At 61.7% G+C, this 20,943-nt stretch overlaps 1 protein-coding gene across 3 annotated transcripts in view; it reads right to left on the bottom strand.

The window, feature by feature from the left end:
• The window catches only part of NAV1 (neuron navigator 1), a 195,497-nt gene that overhangs the window by 101,809 nt on the left and 72,745 nt on the right, over positions 1-20,943 (bottom strand). For all 3 annotated transcript variants that reach the window (XM_019638044.1, XM_019638045.1, XM_019638046.1), the window contains exons 5-6: positions 10,711-10,813; positions 5,358-5,705 (exon numbers count right to left, since the gene is read on the bottom strand). In XM_019638044.1, coding sequence (XP_019493589.1) covers positions 5,358-5,705; positions 10,711-10,813 — 451 coding nt within the window. The remainder of the gene's footprint in view (positions 1-5,357; positions 5,706-10,710; positions 10,814-20,943) is intronic.

Below are 20,943 nucleotides of genomic sequence, written 5' to 3'. Positions count from 1 at the left end.
GCTGCGGGGCCCTCAAGCGCGGAGCCTGTGTGCCCCGGGGCCGGTGCCCAGCGCTGAGCCTGCCCGCAGCCCGCCCGGCTCTGAGCCTGCTGGACGCAGACCTGCCCTCACCAGCCTGTGTGACTCGGCGTGACGAGCCATGGCTGCCCCTTCTCTACGGGGACCGTGTGTGTGTCCCGTCCACTCCGGGGCCGACGGGGAGGCTGGAGGGTGGAACGCACTTTAGAAGGTTAAAGAGCCATAAGAATTCGGGGAGCCCTTGTTTTGGCTGCCAACGTGTGGAACGGGGATAATATGAGCCTAGGCGAAGGGCGGGGGGCCGTGGGGCCACAGCGACCAGAGAAGCAGTCAGTTCCTCTCCCACAAAGGGAGTCAGAGCCGAAGGCCTGAGGTGCGCCCCCAAAACCAGTCAGCTGTACACAAAGGCTTTTGGCTCCTCTCACCCCTTAAACAGTGCCTGCCTGGGGTCAAGCTGTCCTGCTTAACTTGGGGGGCTGGGGCTGACTCTCAGAGTCAGCGGCCCCAGGAGGCTGGAGGTGCCGCCTCTGCCCCTCCCTGAGGATGAGTCACTCGGGGTGTGACCGTCTCAGCAATGAAGTGCTTTCTGTTTCCTTGGCATGGGGCTGGGTTCAAGGTTTCATCACAGAGTCTCTGAGATGACGAGTGGAGCCGAGCCAGACCCCTGTCCTACTCGGGTTCCCACCCAGGGCCGTGACGGGCGGAGGGTGCAGGCGGAGGCAGGGGGCCTGCGTCCCAGGGCCTGGGGCCCCGCTCTGCTTTTCTCTCCGACCTCCTAGATCGCATCCTTTTCAGTAGCCAGGGTCTGCTGGCCTGAGCAGAGGTGATCCCAGGGAATAGGGGCTTTGGCTTCTCATTGAAAACACTCTGGATGTCTGGGAGCAAAGGGCTGAGAGTCCAGGAGGCAGGCTGTGATGGGGCTGCAGGGTGGAGCGTTGGAGGGGGAGAAACGCGGTCTGAAGCAGGAGAGGAACTGCTGCCCGTGGCTGAAGGCCGCCGAAGCCGGAGCTCAGCTCCACTTCAGGACCACGGCAACCCCAGTGGGCTGGGGTGGCTGAGAGGGGATGAGTTCTCCGTCACTGGGGGTATGTAAGCTCAGTCTAGATACCACTTGGGCTAAGGAAAGCCCCTCGGTCCCAACTCTGCTCTCATTTCCAGCCCCAGGAGACGGGGAGGAACTGACTCCCATCAGCTGCAGAGGCTGCCTCCCCCCCTGAGCTGCCCGGCCATTCACACCCGGGTGGTTTCCCAATCCTGGCTGCTGGTCCTGCTCTGCCTCCCGTGGGTAGCCCAGCCCTCTGCCCCCCTTGTAGCTGAGCGCATGAGCTCATCTGGACAGCCCAAGGAGCCGGTGGGGGAGATTCTGAGTCACGACCGACCCGCTGTGGCCAGGACGCCCTGCAGGGAGAGGTGGTCAGGAGGGCGCTGCCCGTACAGCTGGAGGCTGCAAGGTCCCCGTACGGGGTGGACATGGCGTGGAGTCTGGGGGCCCCCGCCGAGCTCTCAGGCTGAAGGGGCCAGGGGTTGGAGCCTAACTGCAGAGAGTGAAAAGGCCCTGGGTGCTGGGAGGGCGCCCTCCGAGAATCCTAGGACGAGGGACACTCAGAACAGAAAANGAGAAGCCCCCACACACCCCGAGGCACCGAGAAGAGAACGCACAGAACCCTGGGCGGTGTGACACCAGTGCGCAGATGGTCCCCACCACCCTTCTTCTCTGCTGAAACCCCTCCCCCAAAATACTTTTGGGTTTTAGACAAGTTGCCATAGCAACCCAAGTCCCTATCAGCCACAGGGTTACCATGGCAACTTCACTGGGCTCACCGTCCACAGCTAAGGAGGGTCCTTGCACCTTATCTACCAAGCGAGGCTCACAGGAATCGGAGAGAAGGGAGGCCTGGCCTGCCCAAGTGGCCCGGGGCCTGGCAGGGAGGCCTGGGGGCAGTGCGGGCCCAGCCCGCCGAGGTCACACGGTGCTTCCTCTCGGAGCTGCTTCCTCCAGGCCCTGCCGTCCTTCCTCTAAGGACCCTTCCCTGCGTCCGCTGGCTCCCGTAACTCGACTCCTGGACATCCTCTTGGGCAGTGTCCATGAGACTCCTGCCCGGCGGGCTCCGGGCTCCAGGCTCCAGGCAGGGCTGGCATCCGGCCACCACCTCATAATGTCCAGGCCCCACACCCTCCCTAGTAAACAGGCTTGTACAGCTGGAGGCCGAGGGTGCGGCCGGTCCCCTGGCTTTGAGGTTCTGCCCTGGGCTTAGCTGAGGAAGCAGAGGGCTAGGAGTGGCCAACGGCGGCGGGCTGGACGCTCCCAGTTGTAAGGGGTGGTGGGTGGGAGGTGGAGACACAACTTGAGGGGCTGACAATCCCGTTTGAGGATAGCGGACGCTCCTACCTCAGCCACTTCACAACCACCCTCCCACTGCAGCTCTCACGAGCTACGCTGCCAAGAGAAGACGGCAGCAAAGCAATGTGAACGTGTGTGCCTCCCACGAGCGTCCCTTACACACGCGCTGTCACTCCACTCCTATCTGCCACGGCCCATCTGTGGGCCCTGCCCGCCCACGTGCCGGAAGCGCTCGGCTCACATCTATAATAAAAAGCAACCCATCCAATTCAGGGACACCGCCCTCCTGTGCTCTGAGGTGCATGTTTGAGACCTTTGTCGCTTTCTCACAGGGCCTGAAACAGCAAATGCATTAAGAAACAGTGGGAGTGTTTGGTTAAGCTCACTTTTTTTTTCGCCTGCACAAAGTGTTATGTTTAAAATTACCCGCAGTATTTTTTTTTTTTTTAAGACTGGAGTCAGGCTGTTCTATCTACTCAGAAGGGTCCTATTTACCCATTGGCCAGTGGGCAGAGCTCTGCTTTGGGCCCAACACCCCCAGAAGGCCACTGGTCCCCACTGCCAGCTCTAGCGGTCTGCCCACGCGCGTCCCCAGGGCAGACAGGCTTGGGCGTCTGCTGGGCTGTGGGTCCCCAGGGCCCAGTCTGCTCTGCAGGCTCTTTACAGAAAATCGTGGCTGCCTCCGGAAGCACCCAAGTCCGGCTCTGGCTTTCTTAGTGTCACAGCGACCGCCTTGCAGGACCTCCCGTGTCTGTGGCAGCCGCACAGCCCACCCGCTGAGCGTCTGGTGTCTGGTTCTGTCTCTCACCAGCAGCATGACCTTGGACAAGTAACCTACCCTCTCTGTGCCCCTCGTGTGAATGATGAGGACAATCGTAACGGACATCTTGGAGTGGCTGTGAGGGTCTGGGAACCAGCAAACGTACCAGCACGAGGGACTGGCAGATGGCCAAGCGCCGAGAAAAGGCTCCGCTGCCCAAAGCTGGGACAACTGCCGACACCCAGCTCCCGGGGACCTTTCAAATTCCAGTGGCAACTCGTTTGTGGGTTATGAAGTCAGTTCAGTGCAACCAGCAATTAACAAAAAAACCCAGAAAATAAGACAAAATCTCGCTGTACATGGTATATGGGGAGTAGGGTTTCTTAAAACTTTCGACCCAAACTTTCCACCGGGTTTGCTGGAAAGTGTATTCCCTACCGGAGGCCAAGGTGCAAAAGAAATATTTAAATACCCTGCTTTAGGGTGCTGCCAGTTNCCCGCCACGATGGGCTGGCATCTAGACGCCGTTCCCACCGAGAAGACACGCCGCTTACCAGGAGAACGCGACCGGAGCAGTGACATTCAGACCACAGGGCATCGCACAGTCACCCCGACTCTGGCCTCCTGGGTGAATTTAAGGGCGGGGGTGCTTCCAGTCCTTGCAGGGACGTTAATGGTTAAAGTGCAGGGAGTTACGACTAACTGCAGGCCGGCCGTAAAACCGCACGTGAAATTGTCTTGAGAGCTAAGAGCTCACCCGAGCTAAGGCAGGTCCACCCGATGGACGGCCCAGGCCAGCACGCCCCCCTGTGAGGACCTGGTTCCCCCGGGTCTGCAACACCTTTCCTGCTGCCCGGCCCAACATTCCACATCCTACGCCCCTTTCAACATTTGGGGGTTCTGTGCCACGGCCACCGGCAGGCAGTGGGGTGGGGAGCTATCAGAAGTCTCACCCACCGCGTCTGGGAGCTCCCCAAGGACCTGGGCCCTGGTCCTTCCCACACGTGAGGCTTTTGAGCACTTGCCCCTCAGGGGCGCCCTCTGCCCGTCCGCCCGGCTGGGAGCTCCCCGAGGACAGGGACCAGATACTTCCGCTGGCAGGCGCTTCCTGGGCAGAGGCCGTGCAGAGCAGCCGGCCGGCCTCCCTGGCTGTGCTCCGCCCGGACAGCCTCTGAGCACAGCTGCAGGCTGGCGGAGCTGTGAGGTCGGCCGCCCTGGGATTTGCAGGCAGTAAACAGCCCTACTCGTGCGTCAGCTGTTTTGGTCCTGAGCAGACCGGCAGCTGGACGGGCCTGCTGGACCCCCCTTGCTCACCCCAGGGTGGGGCGCAGTGGGTGGCGCTCGTCACCTCCCATTCTCTGTAGCTTTGAGATTTTTCCTGGGGAGAGGTCGACCCTGCTGGGGGGCTGCTGCTACCTGTGTGGTCCCCTGGAGGGTCCCAGCCGACCAAGAAGGAAGAGTGAAGTACCGTCAGCTGAGACGCCAAAGAAGCTCCCAGAAGCGGCGCCGCCCTCTGGCCTCAGGGCTTGCAGCAGTTGGCCAGGACCCCTCAAGCCCCCAGCACGTCTTTCTTCCCATTCCTCTCCCCTCACTGCCACCTGGGTCTAAGTTGTTCCACAAACTCAACCCCGTCGATTGGGCAGAAAAAGAAGATGAAGGTCCCGTGGGGCAAGGACAGGGCAGAGGGTTTAACGGGCTGGGCAGGGGGGTGCACTACTGGCGGAAGGAAAGCAGAGGGGAGACACTAGGGCCCCGGGGCAAGGCGGGGACCGTGCACAGTGGGAAGTGGGGCTGCTCCTGTTCTGTTGCACACCTGCTCTCACCCACACGCTTTCATTTTCTCTCCTTAGCAGCCTCTCGAGACAGACAGATACGGTCTTATCACCCTCTTCTGACAAATGCGGAAGCACAGGAAGCCGTCCAAGGTCTGCACAGAGCCAGCGGGGGCGCTGGGACCGACAGGACTTCCTGAACCCTTCCTGCCAGACTTTTGGGGGTCAAGGACAGAGGGGGCGACACACCACAGAATGACAGCCACGGGGACCGATGAGAAGAGGCTTCAGCCCCCAGATGTCAGCCTCACCCCCTACACCCAAGTCCATTTCAGGGGCGGTCACACCCAGAACGCAGAGGCCCCCCCGTCACAGCTCAGCAGACCCGAACCCCTGCTGTGGGCTCCGCTCCACTCACAAGGGATCCCGTCCCCCTGGTCCCCAGCCACACGGGGCTCGCCCTCACCCGGTGGTGATGTCGTCGTCCTCCGTCATGGTCTTGCCCATGAGGTCGCTATCGCTCATGTAGCCGGACTTGAGGTCTGCGTCGTCCGAGTCCAGGCGGGAGACGTGGCTGAGCTTGCTGGGGCTGCGCATGGGCATGGTGTGCGAGTAGTGGGCGCGCTCCCCGTGCGCGTACCAGGCGGGCGGCCCCTCTGAGCGGCAGCCCCCGCCCACCGAGGGCGCATCGCCGGCCTGCAGCCTGGGGCTGGCCTGGCCGTAGCGCCAGGACAGCGGGGAGGAGCGGTTGGAGAGGCTGGACACGCTGCGAGGGTTGGCGTCGTCACTGTCATAGCAGGTCATCTCCAGGGAGCTGGGTGGGAGCAGAGGGCGCTGCTTCACTCTCGGCACAGCTGTCCCACGCCTGCCCCCCAGGCTGNTTCGAGGTCTGGGTGCCCCAGTTACCGACTCTGTGACCCCGGGAGAGGGCCATGCCTCTGTGCCCCTACCTCCTCATCTGTAAAGCGGGGGGACGCGCCCTGCACCGGAAGGAGCTACACTGAAGACCAGGCTTTTCCACGCCGAGCGCTCAGTGCGGGACACACAGACACATGGGCCAGCCAGCTGCAGTCAGAGGCCGAGGTCAGAGGAGCAGCAGCCTGGGTAGAGGCAGGGGCCCCGGGCCGGTCCTGGCCTCACCATCCGCTCACGGCGGCTCCCTCACCTGCCTGGGGGGGCTGTGGAGACTGTCCACCTACCTACACGGATGGTGTGAGATCAGCGAGGCCAGACGGCAGGACACATCTCCGAGGCTGAATTGCTGTGTCGCTCTCTGCACCCCACTCCCCAGCCCCCATTTTGAGCAGGTCACCAGGTTCCAGAACTCCCCACTTCAGGAATGCTGCTTGGAGTAGGAAGCAGAGCCAGTCAGAGGACTGGGCGAAAGCTTCCGGCTGTCAGGGAGGCCATTTTAGGGGGACGAAACGAGCACCTCTGAGAAGCAGAGAGGGACCGGGCTCTCCAGGACGAGAAATGAAGAGGCTGTGAGTCCGACAGCAGCCAGCGGCCAGGCGCCCCAACCATACACTGAGGGGTGCAAATCTGGGGGGCAATGGGCACAGGAAAGCCCAGCCCTGGCAAAGAGGCCCCCATCCTATGGCAGAACTGGGGCGCCCACCTCGAAGGCCCCGTGGGTCTGGGGCTGAGGAAGCCTGCGGGACCATGGGGGAGCCTGTCCTCCATGTACCCCCTAAGCCGTCCTGCCGCTGGTGCAAGCCTGGGGCCGGGAAAGCACCCCAGTCATTCGGGCGACCTGCCCGTCCACTCCAGTGGGTGGGGGCTCAGGATGAGCATTAAGTCGCCTTAAAGACAACGAAGCACAGGATGTTTCCTGACATTCGAGTCCACGCCACACGGACCCCAGATTTAAGCGTGGCGTGCCGGAAACACAGGACATGACACGATTATTAATTACCTAATTGTGCTGGTGTACAACTGCTTGGCTGGAGGGAACAGGGACGCAGGAAAGGTTCACCGGGACCAGAAGGGCTGGGGCGGGAGCCCGTGGGGCTGGCTGGGCCTTGGAGGACAGCGGAGGCCTTGGTCTCAGGTGAGACCATTTCCTGCGCTTCAGCCTCCACACTTCCCGTGAGTGGGGCCTGCTTGCCCTCGCTGAGGCTCCCGAACGCCTCCCTGTGCCCGAGGGTCCAGCCTGAGGACTGGGGACAGGGCTGGGCCGGGCCAGGAAAGGCTCTCACAGCTCGGGGTGGAGAGGGGGAGAAGAAGGCAGAGGGAGTCCCATCTGGACACCTGGGCTCAGCCTGGCTTCTGGCTTCCTCTCAACGGCAGCGGGAGGGAGCGGCCGCTGCACCACGGCCCTTCCGCCCCGGAACCTCGCACACCTTTCTTTCACTCCTTGCTGCCTGGTCTGGCCTGGACGAGGCCCCTGGACATTAAGGACCCATCTCAGAAGAGGGTGGAACCATCCCCTTTCCGTGTTGGGGAACGGAAGCCCCATGTGATCTGGGGACACATTCTAATCACGAACGATAATTTGGGGCCACGGCACTAGGCCTTTCCTCTTGAGGTCCCTCTCCTGCCATCTGGCTTCAGAAGATGATGGTTCCAGGGAGGCCCTCCCTGCCCCAAGCGAAAGCCCAGCAGCTCCGGGTGGGGTGGGCCGTGAGATAGAGAAGAACGCGGTTCCTGAAAGCACACGGTCCCACCTGGAGAAAAGGGAACTGGGGCAGGAGACGAGGCAGAGGAGATGACACTTAGGCAGGCGGACTCGTCTGACGCGGGCCAAACAGCTCAGTGCACTCCACGGTGAGTTAACGGAGAATCGCCGCACTGTTTGAGGCGCGGGCACCTCAGCAGGCTGGGTCGCCACAGGCGGGTGGATCTCCAAGCTCCCGCCAAGTGGGGACACTTTATCTCTGTGGTATCAAGGGAGCTGAGGCCGGCTGGTCTGGNATTAAATTCCAGACCTTCCTATTTTTAGAAAAACGAATTCCTTTCCTCTTTTCAAGAGGTAGAAATGTCCTGAGCTGTGATCTGGGACAGTCAGCAGCCACCTCGAGCTGTCCACAGTGTCACGATGTGGACGTCACCCTGGCAGGACCAGTGTCAGGCGGTGACCATCCAGGTGCCAAGTTTTAAGAGGACCACTGACAACGTGAGAGCTTCCAGAGGAGAGTGACCAGGACAAGCAGGAAAACTGGGTTGTGTAGGAAAATACTAAAATAAGCTGGGGACTTGTGTGTGTGTGTGTGTGTGTGTGTGTGTGTGTGTGTGTGTGTGTGTGTGTGTGTGTGTGGTCGGGAGGAGACGACGGTCCAGAGAAGAGACTATATCATGGAGAACATGTAAAACTATTTCAACGAAGATTTCCACTTGTTCTATTCCTTCCCTTGTCCCCATGACGAAATTTGAATCAATAGGCAGAAGTTACAGGGAAACAGGTCTCAGGTGACTATTTAGAAACTCTTACAATTTTATTCTGTTTGCAATGGAATGAGCTCCCCGTCACTGTGCCTATGCAAGTCCAGGCTGAAAGGCTGGCTCTCGGGGATGCTTCCGGGAAGGCGGACTGGTCACCGAGAAGCTTTAGAACAACGGGCGTCCTGGGGCAGCTCAGCACCTGCTGCTGTACCTGGGATGCGCTGGGACCCTGTGTTTTTCAAAAGCCCCATCAGCTATCAAAACACAGGGGAAGGCTCGTGTCATTGGATTTGGCAACGATTTCTTGGATTATGACACAGGCAACCAAAACAGCACTAGATACACTGGACTTTGTCAAAGGGAAAAACTGCCTCAGGGAGCACCTGAGCAGTGAACGGGGTGAAAAGGCAGCTACAGAATGGGGGAACACATCTGCAAATCACGTATCTGACAGGGACGACCTTCCAGAGTATATAAAGAACTCCGACAGCTCGACCACAACCAAAGCCCCGCCTGATTAAAAAACGGGCAAAGGATTGAATAGACATTTCTGGAAAGGCAGGTCCAATACGAACGGACAAGAAACACCTGAAATACTCGGCATCGCTCGTCCTGAGGGAAACGCAAGTCAGCAGTGAGAACCATCTCACACCCACCAGGCTGGCTGGTCAAAGAAAAAGAAGGAAGTATTTTGGGAAAACTTCTTTTGAGAAACTGGACCCGTCGGGCACTGGGGATGTAAAGCAGGGCAGGCGTGGTGGTTCCTCTCACAAGTAAAATCGGGATCGCTGTATGATCCTGTGATTCCGCTTCTAGGCACAGACCCAAAGGAAGTGAGACCAGGGACTTGACCAGACTTGACCGTGTTCCCAGCAGGCCTTTTCACAGCAGCCATCGGCGGCTGAGCAGGTCAACACAGCGGGGCCCGGTCCACCCACACGGGCACNTGGGGTAAGGGATGCCTGAGGCCCCTAACCGACTTCGACAGCCTGGCTTTACGGCTCTGTGGTTGGCTGAAGCCCATATGCGTCTTTTCTCCCAGAGTGAGTTAAAAATGCAGGTGCCAGGGTGTCACCCAGAGATCACGCTTCCGCAGGCCAGATGGGGCCCCGGAGTCTGCACCGTTGCAAGCCCCCCGTGTGGGTGACGTGACACAGCAGGTCACGTTTTGAGAGATCCAGTATGGTGCTGCACCCTGGCAGGACAGGATGTCCCTCACAAAACCGGGGCTTGATTTCCTGATGCCAGGTCACCGGGCTGTGTCCTGAGCCTTCAGACCAGACCTACTCCCTGGGCACAGCTCTACGTCCATCTGCAGGCTTCAGAGAAGAGGAGCCCCACGTCCTGCTCTCCAAGGATGCCAGCCCGGTCCAGCACCCACAAGGGACTCTGGGGCTGCCGCTGAGAAGGCCACGAGGGGGCGCTGCCGGTCCTTGCCACCGTGGCCACAGGGCTGGCCGCGGTCAGGCTGGGGAGCAGCTGCCCAAGGCTCTTTCCCCCTCTGCATTCTGCTCAGCACCACTCCCCTCTCCTGCGCTCTGCACTCCCAGGGCTGGCATCCTCTCTCGTTCCCGCTCAGCGCCCAGGTTGCACACTCATCCTTGCTCAACAGCCCACTTTGCCGCACCCATCTCCGGAGCCTGTCCTACGGCTGGGTACAGAGAGCAGTGCCTGGCTCCCGGGGTGAGTCGACCAGCACTGGGAAGGCTCGCGACCTGTGGGCTCAGACTCAGGGCCAGAGCGTCCGTCACAGAGCCCACACTGGCCTTTCTGCTTCACCGCCCTGCACACAGCGCCCTCTGTGGGGACTGAAGCGGGGCTCAAATCTGTGCCAAGAGGTCTTGCGTCCGCTCCTCTGCCATGTTCCTGAGGCAAGAAGATTGCCTGATGAGGAGGGAGAAGTCACCCGCCACCCGACCACGCCCAGCCTGGCCCCTCTGTGGGGACAGAGGCAGCCTGTCTGCGGTGGGCGGAGGGCAGGAAGTGGGCCAGCGCAGTCTTTGGAAGGCAGCTTGCAGAGTGAGCACAAATGCTGCTGGGAAGTGACGCTGCCCAGCCACCAACGCTGCCCAGGAAGTACCGTCCGTCAGGGGCAGTCAGCGCTGAGGCCTGGGGGACCAGGAGGCGGCCTGGCCTCCAGCGGTTTGGAAGGGGTGCTGGTTCACTCCTGTCTGCTCCTCCCACCCATTTCCCTGGGAAACAGGATCAGAGAGAGGGTCCACGAGCATAGCCAGTCTCTCTCACTTCAGGACTTGGACTGGGGCTCAGATCGGAGGACAGGCTTTCCTGCAGAAAACGGCCGGCCCGCCTTAATGGACGCAGTCCATTCCCTGACAGGACCTGTAGGTTTACTGGGAAGGTTTTCATTGTGATGCTGCGAGACCCTTCATGTGACACTTGCTCCAATAAAGTCNGGGCGTGGCCCCTCTGCGGCTTACCTGTGAGTCACCTGGGACCCTCGCAGGCTGGACATGGTGTCTTCCAGGTTCTGCCGCAGGTCCAGCACATTCTGCACTGTCCTCTTCCTCTGGGACTCTGGGTCTGGGAAGGAGGAAGGGAGCGCTGGGTGAGTGAGGACTCAGTTTGGGAGTCCGGGGCAGGGACGTGGAGACCGACCGTCTCCCCAGGGCCGGTCCCGCACGTTGGTGCCAACTCGCAGAGCCCCTGAAGGCCCGACACACGCCCAGGGCTGTCCTGCCGTCTTCACCTTAGCAGGGGCTGCAGGCCTGGGCCTGCTGTGTCTGTGAGCTCTTCCCGGACCCCCAGTGACCCCCTCTGCTCCATCGGGCCAGGCTTTTCCTGGGTGAGGTCAGCTAAACCCCATCTCCAGCAACATGGTGGTCCAAATTTAAGAAAGGATCTTCGAGGCAGGGACGCCTGACGTGCGGTGTCTGCCAGCGTCCGTGATATAAACTCTCCTGCCACCGCTGCTCTTAAGCTACCAGCGAGATGACCACAGGCTTAGGAGGCGGTGCTGACCGTGGGCCCTGGGGAGCTGGTGGGAGCTTGCTGCCGCACACCGCACTCCCGGTGCCCGGGCACGCACGGGGAACGTCGGAGCTGCTCCATGGGGTCTGGGGGAGCAAGCCCAGACAGGGTCCCCTAGAATGAGGTGGCTGGTGGGGAGGTGAGGGAGGCATGGCCATTTTCTGGAGCGTGGACTGAGCTCAGGGCAGCGCAGACCCGGCAAGTGGCCCGATCCTGAGGGAAGAGGAGGTGTGGGTGGGGGTGGCCGCAGCCTCAGAACCCTAGCGAGATCGGGGTCACTTCATCCAGCCTCGGTTTCCAGGTNCCCCTCCTCCCTGTCTCCATGGAGACGGCTGCCAGCACGGGAGTTGGGCTTAGCCCACTCCTCTGTTTCAAGGACCTGCTGGGGGTTTTTTTGGTCCCCAAATCTCAAGGACGCAGCTCAAGGCAGACGGAGGAGCGGTTTTGAGCCTGGACGCTGGCACAGGTCACTGAGAGATGCGCGTCTGCAGTGCGGACGGCGGACTCTAACCTCGGCAGGTTTGCTGGCAGGCTAGGGCAGGCAGGAGGCAGAGGCCTCCGCAGGAAGGAGCGGGGGCTACCCTGGTCCCGCCCCCCGCCTGTGTGTCAGCCAAGGGAGGGGTGACGGTGGCCAGGCTGTCCTATGAGGGCCTCGGCCTGCCCCCTCATGGCTTCCTCCAGAGACAGGCTGCAGGCCGCTATCCCAGGCCATGCTGAGCCCGGTGGTTTCGTGCACAGGGCTGTGCTGGCAGCCAGTGGGCACGGCCATGCCGGGTGGGCATCACCCCGCCTCCACGAGCCCCCAGCACAGCCGGCTCGTTGCTACGCCAGCAGCTGAACTCTTGACAACAAGCTCCAGGAACCGACAGTGTTGGAGGCACAGGAGGAACAGGCTGTACCCAAGGAAAATCTGGGGAGCTGGCCCCCAAAGAGACAAGAAGCAGAGAATGTCACGTAGATCTGCGGCCGAGCCCCACGGGAGGGTTTCCTGAGCTCAGCAAAGGGAGAGGGTGGAGCGCAGCGTGGGGAGGGGCAGGCCGGGAAGGGAGAGATGGGGGTGGGAGGGTGCCGGTGCCTTTCGATCAAATGCAAATTTCAGACAGACAGCACAAACACTGACATGTCTAATTTTGTGTCTGCAGTTTGAGCGGCGTCTGGAAAGCACCAGCACCCTGGGGGAGGTGCTTCCTCAGAACATGCTAGGCACACAAGGGTCCTACGAACAAGTCACCCGGAGCAGACAGCACGACGGGGACCCGGGGGGCGGGGTCCCAGAGAGGAGAGAAAGGCGAGAAGGGGGCATCCTGGAGGTGAGGGGCCTGGCTGGGGCGGAGCGGGCGGGCTGGTGGCAGGTCCGGGGCACAGTGCTGCTGTCCCGCCTCAGAGGGGGCGCCCTAGAAAAGGACAGAAGCCACGTCTCCTCCCCTACACCCCCATATAGTGAGGGTGGGCAGAGAACCCTGGCCATTTGCTGGACGCTTGTCACAGGCCAGGCACTACACACCTTAGCTTCACCTCATCTGGGAGGAATCCTGAGACACAGCCATGAGGGACAGACACATTTCACAGGTGAGGAGAGAAAACTCGGAGGCCAGCATCTCAAAGCTACTTCATAGGGAGGCAGGATTTGACCTCGGGTCTGTCTGACCCTGTACCCTGTGCATTTGGCCACTCTGTCCTGTGTCTTTCCTCTCAGGACCCCACGGCAGTAAAGGGGGGGGGCGCCTTAGGACAGACAGAGCCGCTGGCAGCAGCTGGAGTGGAGGAGCTGGGGACTGGAAGACTGTGACACAGAGATACCATTTCAGCAGGAAACCCAATCTCCAGGCAGAGTGTGGGAATGTGGCAGGAGTCCAGCCCCTGCCAGCGCCAGGCCGGGCTCCTCTGCTCAGAAGCGGGGCTGCACCTCCTGTGGCAAAGCCCTTCCCAACCCCCCAGGGCACCCCACCCCTGGAGCAAGGCCAGCGGGCCTCCCCACTCGACACCCTGGCCCCAGCCTCACGCCTGTGGGAAGTGACGGGTCCCCGTCCACCCCGGGCACCGGTTCCCCCCGAGGTCAGCGAAGAGCCAGGAGGTCTTGGCTTCCATCCTCCCCAGATGTCCTCCCGGCTGTGTGACCACAGGCCATGGGGGTGGGCTTCGTGCCTCAGCCCTGGGAGGACCTGTCACAGACCAGCAGAGTGGCTGCTGGCCAACGGAAGGACCGGGAACAGGGCAGGACAGTTTCAGGGGCCCTGGGGTGGAGAGGGACAGATAGGCGCAGGCCTGAGTCCCTGTGCCTGCCCAGAAATGAGGACATTGACAGTTTCAGGACCCGGCCCTGCGCTGAGGATCAGAACTTGAACGAAAGGGGCTACAACCTTCTTCCAGTTCAGCCAGTTTCCCTCGTCTTCCCATCCAAGTCTAAACGTCCCCTAGGCCCCGGCGATCACCTTAGAAAGTGTCGGCAAAGCCAGCTCCTGGACAACACGCTTTCCTCTCTCCTTGCGATGGGTCAGACGGGTACCGAGGAGATGAACCAGGCGTGTGGGGCACACGCAGCAGACAAAGACGCTCAATAAAGCTGATTCCTTCCCTGGAAACCTGGCTGATCGGTGCCCCACCAGGCAACAGGACGGCGCCAGCAGGGCCAAGGCAGTGGGCACGCCAGCCCCCCTGCACCCCCGCCCCCCAGCCACTGCCCAGCCCCCAGCTACCAGGAACTCTGTGGCCTCCAGAGGTGGCACACGACCCCTGGGTGACACCTGGCTGTGAGTGAGGATGAGGTGGGTTCATACAAACGCCCAGCTCGGACGGCAAGCAGTGAGCGCTCAGTAACTGTCAGTCACTATTGCTGCTACTTGCCAGTGTTACAGGGTCCACGACGGGTCCTGCCCATCTTGCTGCCCTCTGCTGCAGCCAGGGACAGGGTGACAGGGAGGTGGCCGTGAGCCATGAAGCCGTGCCTGACACCACGTCACACCCAGGCCCTGGGGAAGCAGTGAGGCTCCATGGAGACGTTGACCCTGGGACCGTCCCTGCGCCCTGTGGCAACTCCTGGACTCCAGGACGATACATCCTGGGGACACCCAGGCTCCAGGGCAAAGCAGGTTCTCTGGGGCAAAACAGCCCAGCTCCTGGAACGGGAACCCCACGGCGGTGCCCAGGGCGTGGCAGGAAGATGAGGGCTTAGTTTGGGGTGAGCTTCCTAACCCTTCACGGGCACCCCCAGGCAGCCTGCTCCCTCCCACCCTGAGGACCCCCTGCTCCGGGGCCACTTGTCCCAGTCCAGCCCCATGCCATCGAAGCTACGCTGGGCGAGCGATGCCTCCTTCTCTCTTCACTGTGACTTTCAAGTAGCTCCCCAACTCCCAACTCCTTCAGGAAGCCTGAAACGCACGCGGCCCCAGCTCCCCACGCCAGCCTCTGAGCCGTGTGCCACTGGAATTCTCACGCTGGTTTGCTGCCTTGGTCCCGCCATGTGCAGTCTGGCTCACACCATGCTGTGGGCTGTGGGGCTGCCTTCGGCCAGGCGCTGCCCGGGGCTGTGCAGTATAGACCCCCGGGAGGCCACAGGGCTGCACCTCAGGCCTAATCAGAGCTGCTGCTACTCACAGGGACAAGCCCTGGGCACAGAGGTGGCCTCTCACTGTCCCCCCTCCCGCACATACACTGCAGGGGCTGCGAGGGCGATCTCCACTCAAGCAATAGACGCAGATGCGCAGAGGCCCTGGCTGGCCGATCTCCTCCGTCAGTGGGCTCTCCAGGGGCCAGCAGGCATGGGTCCTCTCGGGGATCTTTTAGGGGGCGAACCCCCACTGCTGCCCTCTGTCTAGAGTTCAGCCCAGAGCCTACAGTCGAGTCTTAGTAACAGCCCCCACCCCAGCTTGCCTTTCCCGCCTCACCTCCTCTCTCACCTTCTTTCCAGCCAAACAGTACCCCACGATCGAGCCCCTCGCTGACCAATCAAGCTCCTCGCTGACCGTCCTTCTTCCCAGCCCCGCCCACCCTGCCACCAGAATCCCAACCTTCCTCCAAAACGCACAGCACTTCTCACCCCACTCGGGTCCCAGCTCCAGGGGACCGTGCTGTCCTCAGGGCCCCTCCTCGCTTTGTCACACACACGTCAGCACGAGCAGGGAGCCTTCTCATCTGCTCAAGCAGCCTGGCGAACGCTGCAGCGGGGCCAGTGCCCTGCCCACAGTGACTGCCGGACACGTGACGCCGAGCTAACTGGAATCCAACTCAAGCTCTGCGAGGAAAGTCTTGGAGGTTCCTGGGAGCAGTCGGCGAGCCTGTGCCGCTCACTCACCCTGCTAGCTTTGGGGACATGGCCCACAGTCCCACAGTCGCTGGCAAGTCCCCGGAAGGCAGGCTATTGTGAGCACTGACTTACGACACGTAAGGCACAATAACACGCCTCTCGCACACCAGCGGCTGGCACGGCCCTCATCACGACTAGGTTACTGGACTCTCTGGCCCTACGTTCTTCGGACCCTGCCGAGAGAAGCCCGGGTGTGCTGGGCGGCTGCCAGCTTCGCCAGAGGAGAAAGCTGTTCAGGTCACCAGGGCAAAGGTCGCTGTGTCCTGGGAGTCGGAGCAGCGAGGAGTCCGCACACACAGAGCTATTCTGGGACAGCGGCCAGGAGACAGCCCTGCAGCCTCTGCCTGGGGGTCTGCTTGGGGGAGTGATTCCACCCTGATCATATTTCACTCTTTCAGATGTGTCCGTTCTTGTGCACACGTGCACATGCATGCACACGCATGCGCCTTTAGTGTGTGCGTATTTGCTGGGGGCCAATGAGTGTGCAAGCGTTTTTCTATGCACTGCTCCATGACACACACTCCCCGCTGCACACCTGACTCACAGCCTCACCTCAGCTGCTGGGGTTCACGCCTGTGTGCCATACACCCCGTTAACCTAACACCTCCCCACGCATGGGCCTGGGTCTTACTCTCAACCTTCACCACCTTCCTGCCCAGCGCAAGGGCACGGCTTCAGTCGGGCTCTCTGTGGAAACACCTGGAGCTGTGACATTATCCAACCTCCCAGACCAGACAGCACCCACTGGGTGCCCTTCGGGACCCCCTGGGACTCCTCGGGGCCGACAAGGGAGCATGCAGGCACCCGTGGGCCGGCCCCTGCTCTGGCCTCCACGTCCCAGTCACCCTCTGAAGTCCAGCGCCAGGGCTTCTGCTCTGGTATCAGGCGCCTGTGGAGACGCCGCCCGCTGCAGTGGCCCCGAAATGTCAGGGTGCCTAAAATAGATTCGACTATGGTTTAGGCCACAGCTAGGTCCTGGCCGCCTTGCTGAGGCTGGGCTGGCACTGAGCTGGAGAAGGACCTTGTGTCAAACATGCCACGCCGGAAAGCAGCGCTGGCAGCGAGAGCCTGGAGCCGGCCGGAGCCAACGCTCTCAGGAGTGGATCAGGCTGCGCGCTCTCCCGTCCCTGCCTCGGCACCAGGAGGAGCTTCAGGGTCTGGGGACGCCCGTTCGGTCCTCCTCCTCTGCTTGCAACTTGCCCCTTGTCAAACCAAAGGCAGGGGTGCTGATAAAAGCTGAAAAGCCCCAAGCCACTGGCATATTACAGGCACGTACTGCTGCGCCAACTCAGCCCACAGCAGGGGCCACGCTGGACGCCCCTGGGCACAACTCGAACCCCCCCCTCAGCCTCCAGCTGGGAGACATAGCTCCTGGGGCACCGTCGAGTCTGCACTCGAGCCTCTGCAGGGACCGGTGTGCACGAAGCAGGCAGGGTGAGTCCAGGCAGTTCAGCTTTCCTCTCCCTGCAGGGGGCCCGGTCCCCAGAAGCAATGGCGTGGGGCAGGTGAGGGAGGGCTGGCCAGCGTGCTAAGGGCTCCCAGGACGGAGCCGGCCCACGCAGGGCCAGCGAGCGGCGCCTGCCCCCGGCCCTTCCTGTGCAGAGAGGGAAGGCGGCAGGCTCCCGCGACATCAAACACATCTGGGTAATGCAGACAAGCTGTGGGAGGGGCCAGCCCCGCGCAAACGAGAAACATGTGGCGCACACTTCCCCTCCGCTGGCTGCTGCACGGGGTTTCCAGGCCGAGGGAGAAGAGCCCAGCGGGCCAGGAGGAAGCGCAGCCAGGTGCTGAGATGCGGACGTCAGGGGGAGCTGAGGGGTCCAGGTGGGGAGCTGGACCGCGCTGGGCCAGGAGGCAGGGCGCGCCGGTCCGGCTACTCCTCCTATCGTCTTATTCCAAAAGGAAAGATGGGATGGAACATGGACAGGTGTCTGACCTCTATCACAAGGAAGAGGCTCTGTAGAAGGCAGGCGGCTTCGTCGGTGAGAACCCGCGGGCGGAAAAGCCCAGAAGACGGAGTCTGGGCTCAGCAGGCTTTCTAGTAATGAGTGCTTTCCAGGAAAATAGGTAGTGAGCTCTCTGTCGCTGGGAGTGTGCAAACAGAACACCCACCTGCCTACAGTTGCTACAAAGGGATGAATTTCAGCTCTACGTGGGTGGCTCAGCCTGGTGGTTTCCATTCTGTGGCTCCGTGACGTCCCTCTGCACAGAGGACGGGCCGTCCCTGCCGGCTGTGCGGGAGGCCCCGTGTGTGGGGCGGAGCTGGGCAACAAGGGTGCTGGGCTGCAGGGGTGCACCCAGGGGCTCTCAGCCTGGTCACGGACTGGCTGTCCCTTGAGCCCACGGAGCACCTGCAGTCCTTGGGGTCAGAGGCTATGAGGCGCGGCTGTGTGCGTGGGGGGACAGCTGCGGAAAAGGGCGAGGTCGGAGGTTAGCAGGAGAGAAGGTTTCTGGTGTTGGCAGCCTATGGTTGGGGACAGGTCACAGAGGGTGGGCAGCTGTGGCCACAGTAATGGATATGGAGGAGGGTGGGGAACAAGAGGAAAGTGTCACAAAACACCCCAGCATTTCGGTGACTCAGGCTTGTTACCCATCCGATCCTCCTCCCGAAGGGACCTGGGTGATCAAGGACGCATCCCTGGCTTGGTTCATGCATAGGGAGCACGTCTGCCCCGGGCCCTTCTGCTCCATCTGCTCCATTTCTCCAGAGCAGGAGAACTGGCCCGAGACCGGCTCACCCACCCACTGCTCCCCAGGGAAGCAGAGCCAAAGCGAGGCCCCGGCCAAAGGTAACGACAGGACTTGGGGCCTGCAGACCACTGAGCCTGGGCTTAGGGAAAGGACACGAGCGCCTCAGTGCTGGGCCGGAGGGCGGCAGGATCCTTACAGCTCCGAGGGCCTGCCCAGCGCCTGTCCGCACCCAGGGCCCCTGCGGCCGGCCCTCCCCAGCCCTCCCCAGCCCGCGGTTGTGCACATCGCTGGCCAGCGGCGGCCAGAGCCCCGCTCTCCTGCAAGGCCTGGGGGCCCCTGGGGAGGCATCAGAACAGCTGTGGGTGTGAAGCCTGTGCTGGGGGCGCTTGCATGTCCCACCTGTGCACTCCGGAAACTGGTTCTTGTCTGAAGAACATACAGAAACTGCTGCACCCCCGGCCCCCAGGCCCCCCAGTGCCTGGGATGGAAAGGAGGCTGAGAAACCACTTCTTCCTCCGCCTCCTCAAAGCTTCCCAGAACGTTCTCTAATGGAAGCCCACCCTCCCCCTCCCCCCAAAAAAACCCCTCATCAACCACGTGCCTTACAGATGGAGAACTTCCTGACTCCTCTGAGGATCTAACTGTTGTCAAGGCAACCCCCGTGAGGAAGCGAAGAAGCGAGGCCAGGGTTCCTGGGTTCCCCGACGCCCTGACTTTGGGCTGCTTTACTGTCCCAATTCGTCCCTTTGCATGGAGGGTGGCAGCGGGGAAAGCTAAGCTGGTGGGGACTTGACCGACATATTCTGCTTTGAGCTCCTTGGCCCAGGGCTGGGGTTAGGGACAGTGTGGCCTGGAGCGGGGCTGGAGTATTAGCTTCTCTGTGTGAACTGCTCTCCCTCCGCCTCCGGGGACATTTTCACGGTGCAGCCCTCTCACTCTGCACCCCCTTCCCCAGTCCCTACAGGTAAGGAAAAGCCATGAGGGCATCTCACCCATTCACAAATGGGGAAACTGAGTCCCAGAGGCAGTCCTAGAGCTCAGGACTCCCGGACAGGCAACTCAAGATGGCAGCCCTCCCCCCATTTGTCCCAGACCCAGCGGGGGGGCGGGGGCCTCTCCTCTGGGAGTCAAGCTGCCTACTGTGCGCTACCAGCTGTGACCCTGAGGCATCTGGTTTTGGGGACTGCCCCATGTCACCCAGGCACTCATCCCTCTGTCTCCAAGTCTCTGGGGTTCCCCAGTGGGACCCCAGTTATTTGGCAGCTTCCGAGGCAGGAAAGGGGCAAGGCGCCTGCCTGCACCATCTGGGCCCCAGCTGATCTCGGGGAAGGGGGTGATCGGGTTTCACCCTTCCCTGTTATTCCAGAAAGGCTCTTATTTGGGGCTGCCTCACCCCCTGCCTTAGAAACTGGGTCTTGGCAGCTTCTTGGGCCTGGGATGGTACCGGGCAGAGCGTGTAACCTGACCCTGAGCCTCACTGTGGGGAGACAGACACCCTTGTCTTCAGCCACTCTCCAGAGGCGTCAAGGCAGCCATTCCAGTCCCCAGAGGCCACCCTGCTCCCCACCGGGCGTTCATCCTGACCACAGAGGACACCTTCCTGGGCTCTGAGACTGACCCGGCTCTGCTGTCCCCCCGACCCTCACCGGTCAGCCTACCCTGCACCCCCACCCACCTTGGGTCCTTTCAGCCAGAGATAAACCAGCAAGTTCGCCAGACTTTCCAGCCTTCTCTCCTCACCCAGAGTTAAGGTCCTCTGTGGGGTCATCAGGGCAGAGCTGGTGGCCTTGGTCAGGCTCCTCTCAGTCAGGTCTCCTAGAGACCTGTGGTTCAGCACTCAGGAGACCATGAACTCGGATGATTCTAAGGCCCTCCCAGCTTCTGAGCCGGCACTTTCCCACCTGGGAGTTGGGGGAGGGGCTCCCCTATCAGGGTGCTTGGAGAGGTGACAATGCCAAGTGGGAGCAGAGACCATAGCTCAGCCCCTTTCCAGCCAGTTGAGCACCATTTGTCACGGTGTCTGTGGTTCCTGCCTCCTGAGAAGCAACTTAAGGGGCTTCAGCCAGGCAGCCATGTCCTCGGGCAGCTGGGACGTCCAGGTCTGGGGACAGCCCAGAGCAGCCAAGTCATCCCACACAGGGGAAGCCCTGACCTTGAAAACGGAGCTGTGTCCTCTGCTGTTGGAATTCCTGGCACTCCATCCCGCCCACCCACCTCTCCGTCCCTTGGGGCATGTCCCCTCCACCTGCCCAGTCTGCCTGTGCGTCCCCTTCCTCCTCGGGCCTCAGCCACAATTCCGTCACCACCTCCTGACAGAGGCCTCCGCAGGCCTCCCCCCAGCTCCCCTCCATCACGTGGTCCCCTTTCCTTTCCTTCACAGCTGTCCTTGGAGCCTGGAATTCTTTCTCTTTTCCTTTACTGTCTGTCTCACCACACTAGCCTGTAAGCTCCGTGAGGGCAGCACTGGGCACAGGGGGGCACACTCCCTGGGGCCCCCCAGGTCAGTGTCTGCACCCACAACTCAACCCCCACTTGGCCCTGCAAAGCCCATGAGCGGCCTCCTCCGCGGGGCTCCAGATCCTTGCCCCCGGCTGGCGGCCCACACGGAGCCCGGGGGTCCCGGGAAGACTGCGGCAGCGTGAACCAGCCTCCAGCGCGTCCTCCACGGCCGCGGGCGAGCGCCACGCGC

Source organism: Hipposideros armiger, unplaced genomic scaffold, assembly GCF_001890085.2.
Source record: "Hipposideros armiger isolate ML-2016 unplaced genomic scaffold, ASM189008v1 scaffold_37, whole genome shotgun sequence".
NCBI lineage: Eukaryota > Metazoa > Chordata > Mammalia > Chiroptera > Hipposideridae > Hipposideros > Hipposideros armiger.
The sequence above is the reverse complement of the archived record's forward strand: the minus strand, read 5'-3'. Positions and strand labels throughout refer to the sequence as shown.